The sequence below is a fragment of the Varanus komodoensis genome, unplaced genomic scaffold (genome assembly GCF_004798865.1).
Source record: "Varanus komodoensis strain SLA01 unplaced genomic scaffold, ASM479886v1 scaffold59_1, whole genome shotgun sequence".
NCBI classification, from domain to species: Eukaryota; Metazoa; Chordata; class Lepidosauria; order Squamata; family Varanidae; genus Varanus; species Varanus komodoensis.
In genome coordinates, this window is record NW_025336221.1 from 3,045,566 (window position 1) to 3,053,749 (window position 8,184).

The following is an 8,184-nucleotide window of genomic DNA, read 5'->3' on the forward strand; positions in this document are numbered from 1 at the left end:
GATTTTTTTTTCAGAAGGGTTTTGTGACTCTTATTACTTTTACTCTGGGCAAAACCAGCAAAGTGGCTTGTGGCACTTTTGACTGAATGCAACTATTAAGGCAAAAAAGACATTTCACTATCAATATTGTTTTTTGCTTCCTCTTACACTTACATAATTTGTCAATTTGTTTGCTAGTTCTAGTTTTGTAATGTTTAATTTCATCCTAAGTATTTCAAGTAGGCTCTTATTAGCTCAAAGGACACTTTAAAAAAATGTCCAAAACATCTCCAGTAATGTTTAATATTCCTGCCAAAATAGCCCCACAGGAAGGCAAATATTGGCTAGTGATAGGAACCACCTCATGAATAGTTCACTGAAGGAGCTATTGTCTCCAAAATGGAAAATATACCCATTTAAACAGACACACTATGTAGCAAGTGTCACCAGATATTGGTGGGAGTTTTCCCCAGATTCACTCTGCTGATGGTCATAGATGGTCCTGTTAGGCCCTCAGAATGCCAAGCACGTACTCTTTTCATTGTATTTAGAGTATTCAAGAGGATCTGCTCATCTAAGGAGTGACAAAAAAATGACTGCTTCAGATAATGTGTCAGATGTGGCCAAGCATATTCAAGCTGCACTTTAAGAAGAACGCAAGACAGACAAGGTTCACCTGTGGATTCTGCAAGGCAAGCTGGTCTTGCAAAGGAAATCTCCTGGCTCCAAAAATACAGCACACTCCCTTCCTGGTGCCACCTACATCCAGAAGCAGCTCCCAGGTCGCACGCAGGCATCAGAGAGCACATCACAGAACAGAGGAGCCAATCTCAACCTTGCTGTCTGCCACAATTTGAGGCACTAGTGTACGTGTTTGTAGTAAACCATATTCTGCAATCAAAGCACACCTTTTGCAACCATACAATTATCTCCCACTGACAGAATCTAGCGGTAAAATCCTAGCAGGGGAACCGCATATACCAGTGGAACAGATCCCCCTCCCATGTCCAGCCTCCCACCTGTTTTCGAACTTTCAAGGGACCTCTGGAAGGTTCTGGGGCAGCATGGTGGAGGAAATTTTTGACACCAACAACAATGCTGCAGACCAATCATATAAGCAGACCATTCTTAAATCCATTTATTGAGGTCAACAGTAGAAACTGGCATCATTCAAACCATCTCCTTACATAGGCTTAGGGGGTGGTCTTGGTGCAGCACCCTGGAAAAAAGAAAGTATGCATCAGATGAAATTTGTCCCTTTTTGTTACTAAAGACAACAGCTCTTAAATACTCAATTGCCATCCTAGAGCAAGCTCAATACAGACATGTTGTAGCAACTGAGCACTGTCAAGAAAGAGGTAGTCTAGAGCTAGCTCTGCCCCATGGAGTAATCTTGAACTCCAGGACCAGGTACACAGTAAGGAAAGGGACTGGTCACTCCAGAAAGCATAGTGAGGACTCTGTATAAACAATTCAGTTGCCTCCTGGGACAATGGATGTGGGAAGCCTCTACCAGGTTCACGAAGGTGCTCAAGTCTGTTTTTAGGTGCTTAATACTGAGTGTGTGAGAATCCTTCTGCAGTACCCACCCCCCAAGTCATGAAAAATCTAAAACAAGGATCAATGGAATAACACATTATACTGGGGGGAAGGGGGGATTAAGAACATGAACAAACAGAAGTACAGCAACTCAATTCTTTCTCTTTCTAGGAAGGAATACCTCAGAAAGACAAATCTTCCATTTTTGCACTCAGAAGATTTGCTTATATAGTCACAGTCAAGGGATACGATTCCATGTAAAAGCACAAAAAGGGATTCCAGTGCACACAGTGCTCCACCATTAGGAGTTTTCTGGTAAACTATAGTAATCTATATTCAGCACAATCACATGGATACTTACTGCAGGCCTGAACCTGGGTGGAGGGGTACGGTCCTTCCGGGCTTCACGAGAGCGATTTCTCACCACCTTGCTGTGGATGGCACAGCTAACACAATAGTGAAGCTTCACATAGAGCTTGGGCAGCACATATGCTAGGAAGAAGAACAAGTGTGAGAAGGTCCTGCTAGTAAGGCAAAATCTCAGTCCTGCAGCACCAAGGGCAATGTTCCCAAGTTTCCTAATGGGAGAAAGGAGGTAATCTCCTGTGATTTACTAAGGTTTCCAAAGGAAGCGGAATATGTACATATTTCATTTTTATACTGCTCCATAGGCAAGGTTCTGTTGTTCTGGCACAAGGGACTGAATATCCAACATAATTACAAATTCTTTAGTGACAAGGGGATCCAATATTCTTTTCCTCACGAAGATCCTTCCTTTAGTATCTTCAGGAGTAAGGTGCCTCAACAAGGAAAGAATTTCAGATCACAATATCTACAGATTTCCAAGCATAGATTTCTAATTTTTAAACAACTATGAAATATATTTTAATTTCTATATACAAAACTTTTCAAGCAAACATAAGGCTTGCCTCTCATCTGGTTTACCCTTATATGCCCACCCTTCCCCCTCTGCATTTCTGGATGCTGAATTAGCAAAGCTTAAGACACATACAAATTACACAAAATAATATAGCCAGTGAGATTGGGATTGTGGTGTTTATGTAAAAACTTTTCTTTTAAGCCAGCTGCACAATACAGGTCATTAACAATGCTGAACAGAATGGCCAGGCTGCCGAGCTCTGCTCTGGGAAGAGGGTCAAGTTCAAAAGATGAAACCAGTCTTCATTCCACCCATCTCAGACATTAAGGGAGCTATTACCTCCCACTGTAATGCCTCCTTTTCCAGTTTTCATTTGCTGTCCTCCAGGTCTTTTTTTGTCATAGAACGCACCGGGTTTGGCACCTTTTTTTCAATGGATTTTAAAGTGATTTTGAGAGCATAGCAGATCAGCAGCAAACATAATGAACACAGTGCCTGCAGACTGCTATTGTGTCTGGTATCTGTTATCTGACAGGCTTGGGATTTGGTGTGTGTGCTTACTGCTAGCGGCGACCTGAGTTCCAGCCCCCCCCCTTTTTTTCTTTTTTACAAAAAACGCACTGCTTCCTTGTAGAATGGAAAATTAAAAGTATTGCACAGTGGTAAAAGATACTTACAGTCAAAGACACTTGCTTCAGAGATATCTCTGACTGCTGCTGCTTCTACAATGTTTCGGATGACAAACTTCTTAATAGCTTTGTCCTTGGGGACACATCGGGCACAGTTAGTACACCGGATGGGCTGGACATGGCCCCGGCCTTTCTTGGCCCGGCCGTTATTCCTTCTCTTCTTTGTCTGTTTAGAAACGAAAGATTATAATGTCAAAGTACTTAAAGACCAAAACAAACTTTGCAAAATATTGTTTAATACGTAAATACCACCCATGAGTCTTTTTCTGAGGTCACATATTTATATAGTCATGTGGAGACAAGCATAAAATTCTTCATAGCAAGAAAACCAACCACAGGTTCCCCAGAACTGCTTGAATTCACATGGCAAATAAAGATCAAGCCTTCGCCTTGGATAATCAGGACAAACAAAAGCCAGGTGTCATAATTACATCACATCACCGCTTCTGGGCTTCTACAGCACAGGCTTTCAATTCATTACAGGACAACATAGTGAGGGTCACCAATGTAAACAGCTTCTAGGGAGGGATGGGGTTATGAAAGTTGATTAAGACCTCTGTATTATGAGGAAATGTGTGCTGGGGATAAATAATGGAACAGGGCTGCAGTTGCTTTCATACCCCATTTGTAATTGCTCAATTACATGGACCCTGGTCTGATGCAGCAGAGATCTCTTGTACGGGCCAAGAAAGGATGCATGGTTCATTCCAAAATAAGCTGCATGGGTTGCAAGCACACAATAATTAAAATCTCATTTTAGTTTGGTATTAAATGTGGTTCCCTTTCCTTGAAATAATGTAAAACAGCATCTCTAATTTCTCAAAGCATTTGGCCAGTCAGGCTATGAATCCACATACTGGATGGACCTTTGGCGTGATCAAGGTTGTGCAATTTCTATACCATTTAAATTTGTTCTACCATCATGAAATGCTCCTACTGTCTCCATTTTTAGTAATTTATCTCTGATAAGGTGGGGGGGGTTGCTTTACTTTTTGGAAACATCGTGAAGATGCCTTTTAAGAATGGGACTACTGCAGTATTTAAAGGAAACATCAGTCTCCATAAATGAAATGCAAGCATTCATAACATGCCCTCAGTTTGTTTTCATTTTACTGACTGCATTCATTTCCTTTTTCTGTCAATACTACCTTTCCTTCATCAGGGAAAGCAAGCCAATGTACATGATGGGAGTTCACAGAACATCCATCCAAACACTGACCAGCCCCAACCTTAACTTGTACTTGTCAAGTTCCTCGGGTTCCCCGAGCAGCTTTTTCGGCCGCCTTGAAAGCTGAATTGCTCCACCGTGAGTTCCATATTTAATTTGTCTGATTTATAAGCCCCCTTAGGGGATTTTGAGAAGGCACTTAAAGCGCCTGCACCACTCCGATTCGCCTTCTGCAGCAAGGCACGTGGAACAGGCCTCAAAACCGCGAGCGCCGCTCGAGCCCCACGCGGGATGCCGAGCGGACGACCCATTCAGCAAACTCGGGGCGGGGGAGAACGGGACCAACTGGAAAGAGGGGGACTGCCGCTGCAAACCCCCCCAGGTATTTCCGGACGCGACCACGCCAAACGCAGCGGAAGGGGACGCGGTCACCCTGACCTGGAAAGAGCTTCTCTCTCCTTTCTATGCCATTCCCAAGATCCCCCCGGCCCGTCCCTCATGGCGCTGCCTTCAGGCCCTTCGCCCCTCTCCGGCCCGCGAAATCGCGAGTACACCACCTACCATCTTGACGCCCAGGCGACCAAAGAGAGCCCGCCTCCTTCCCTGCGCTCCTTATATGCTATCCCTCCGCCAGGCGGAATTCCTTTGTCCTCATTTCCGCCGACTCTTAAAAAGGTTTGTCAAAGAAAAGGGAAATTTTCTGCAGTTTGGTTGTTCTCCAAGCACTGGAGGAGGAAAAAGCAAGAACTGAGTCCGAGTTAGTCTACCAACTCCGCTTTCTGGGCTTTTAATGAATGGGATTATATGCCTTCTCCTTCTCTGCGGAAGGATTATTTTCAATGAAATAATTTTAACTCAACATCCGTTAGTTTCCCAGAATGCATCAGGGGAAGGATATTCCCCCCTTCAGTTGCAGAAGTGCATGCAGGGAAATGTAGTTTTTCACCTTATCTGGTAAGGTAGCGCACGTGGGGAGGCGCACTAGTAATTTACTTGTCGAAGCACCTGGTCGGAAGGCCTAGTAGAACTTGTGGCTGGACCAATGGAGTTTTGCTCCCTGTTTAAACAGTTGTGTAGGTTTCTTCTGTTTGCAGTTCCATGAGTTTTCTGAAACTATGTGAATATTCAAGTTTTGCAGCATATATATATATATAAAACTGTTATCTAAAAAGCCAGTGAAATCAGTGGGAGTGACACCCAACACTTTGCCTGTGATTTCAGGGCTGCTTTAGTACTGCAGAGCTCAGTCCTGGGACCAGCACTCTTCAACATCTTTATTAATGATCTTGATGAGGAAATGCAATGAAAGATAATTAAATTTGCAGATGATACTAAACTGGGTGGAATAGCTAACACCCTGGAAGACAATAAGATCCAGGGAGACCTAGACAAGCTTGAATGCTGGGCGGAAAGAATGGCATTCAACAGGGACAAATGCCAAGTTCTCCACTTAGGCAAAAATAAATACATCAGCTGCATCAATACAAGAAGGGAAATATTTGGCTCAACAGCACTGAGAGTGAAAGGGACCTTGGAGTTGTAGACAACAAACTAAATATGAGCCAGCAGTGTGATGCAGCTGCAAAAAAAGGCAAACATTATTTTGGGATGCATAAATAGATGTATCACTTCCAGAGATAGAGAAGTACTAATTCCCTTCTACTATGCATTAGTCAGACCTCACCTGGAATACAGCATTCAGTTTTGGGCACCCTGGTTTAAAAAGGATGCTGATAATCTGGAGAGGGCTCAGAGGAGGGCAGCAAAGATGACACAGTGCCTGGAAAATAAGCCTTATGATGAGAGGCTGAGAAGAAGACTACAAGGTGACATGATAGCACTCTAAAGGTACCTCAAGGGTGATCGCAGAAAAGAAGGAAGATACCTTTTCTCAGTCATCCCAGATTATAGGACATGGAACAATGAACTTAAACACCAGTACACTGGGTGCAGGGTGCTGTTGTTGTTAGTCGCAAAGTCATGTCCGACCTATCGCAACCCCATGGACAACATTCCTCCAGGCCTTCCTGTCCCCCACCATACCCCGGAGTCCACTCAAGCTCACACCAACTGGTTCAGTGACTCCATCCGGCCACCTCATCCTCTGCCGTCCCCTTCTTCTTTTGCCATCTATTGTTCCCAGCATTAGGCTCCTCTCCAGGGAGTCCTTCCTTCTCATTAGGTGGCCAAAGTATTTGAGTTTCATCTTCAGGATGTGACCTTCTAAAGAGCAGTCAGGGTTAATCTCCTCTAGGACTGACCGGTTTGATTGCCTTGCTGTCCAAGGGATTCGCAGGAGTCTCTGCCAGCTCCACAATTCAAAGGCATCAATTCTTTGGCACTCAGCCTTCCTTACGGTCCAACTTTCACAGCCATACATTGCAACTGGGAAAACCATAGCCTTGACTATATGCACTTTTGTTGGCAGGGTGATGTCTCTGCTTTTTAGTATGCTATCTAGATTTGCCATAGCTTTCCTCCCCAGGAGCAAGCGTCTTCTGATTTCTTGGCTGCAGTCCCCGTCTGCGGTGATCCTGGAGCCCAGGAAAATAAAATCTGTCTCACTACCTCCATTTCTTCCCCATCTGTTTGCCAGGAAGTGAGAGGACCGGATGCCATGATCATAGTTTTCTTAATGTTGAGTCTCAAGCCAACTTTTGCGCTCTCCTCCTTCACCCGCATCAAGAGGCTCTTTAGTTTCTTTAGTTTAGTTTCTTTAGTTTCTTCACTTTCTGCCACGATAGTGGTATCATCTGCATATCTGAGGTTCTTGATATTTCTCCCAGCAATCTTAATTCCAACTGGTGATTCATCTAGCCCCGCTATTTGCAAAGCTTCCTCTGACAGCCATTTTGCTTTCTTGCATTTCTTTTTCTTTGGGATGGTTTTAAGTTGCTACCTCTTGAACAATGTTGCGAACCTCTGTCCATAGTTCTTCAGGCACTCTGTCTATCAGATCTAATTGCTTAAATCTATTTGTCACCTCTACTGTATATTCATCAGGGATATGATTTAGGTCATACCTGAGTGGCCTAGTGCTTTTCCCTACTTTCTTCAATTTAAGCTAGAATGTTGCAACAAGAAGCTCATGATCTGAGCCACAGTCAGCTCCTGGTCATGTTTTTACTGACTGGGTGCAGGGTAGACCCAAGGAAGAATTTCCTGGCTGTGAGAGTGGTACAACAGTGGAACCAGCTGCCGAAAATGGGTGTGTGCTCTTCCATACTAGATACATTCAAGAAGCAATTAGACACTTATCTGACTGGGATGGTGTAACTGGCATCCTGCACTAGCAGGGGATTGGACTCAATGACCTTCTTGGCCCCTTCTGACCCAGCCACTCTATGAATCTATGACTCTATAATGAAAGTATGGCATGCACCCGAGAGGCATAGAAAACAGCATATATTATTTCTTTTAAAATTATTAAAAACCAGTTGAACTATGTGTGGTTTCATTTACTGAGTTATTTTGCAAGGTCATGATGAGTGGGGAATCAGTTTTCCTATACTGTTTGATGGATTCTTGAACTTCCCATCCTCTAGAACCACTTTCTCTTTTGACTTGTCTGTATAAATGTTGGTTATGACCTATAAAGCCCTTAACGGCTTGGGACCTGGTTATCTAAAGGAACATTTGTATCATGGAGGTATGTCACCCACAGAGGGAGGAGGCCAGCACGGCCTCCTCCTTCTCTTGGCACCAATCTGGAGCTGGGAAACAGATTCTCTTCACTTGGGGAGGCTGGGGCTGGTGAGGCCTCGGGGGACCAGCAGGACCCCCAGCTTGGGATGTCAGGTGGAAAGGGGGCCACTGCAGGAGAGGCGAGGGTCAGGGCAGGGCCGCCCACCAGCACCGGGAAGGTACGGCGACAGGTGATTTTTGTTGGGGACTCCCTGCTGAGGGGCACTGAGGCGGCAGTGTGCCGC

The 8,184-nt window shown here is 44.4% G+C and overlaps 1 protein-coding gene across 1 annotated transcript; it reads right to left on the reverse strand.

Annotated features, from left to right (window-relative positions):
- Positions 1-1,093: 1,093 nt before the first annotated feature.
- On the reverse strand, positions 1,094-4,942 carry RPS26 (ribosomal protein S26). The gene is made up of 4 exons (XM_044449582.1): positions 4,817-4,942; positions 3,076-3,253; positions 1,880-2,010; positions 1,094-1,198 (listed from the first exon to the last, which is right to left on the reverse strand). Exons 1-4 carry the CDS (start codon positions 4,817-4,819, stop codon positions 1,163-1,165), a joined length of 348 nt encoding a protein of 115 aa, XP_044305517.1. The 5' UTR covers positions 4,820-4,942; the 3' UTR covers positions 1,094-1,162.
- Between the last annotated feature and the right edge of the window lie 3,242 nt (positions 4,943-8,184).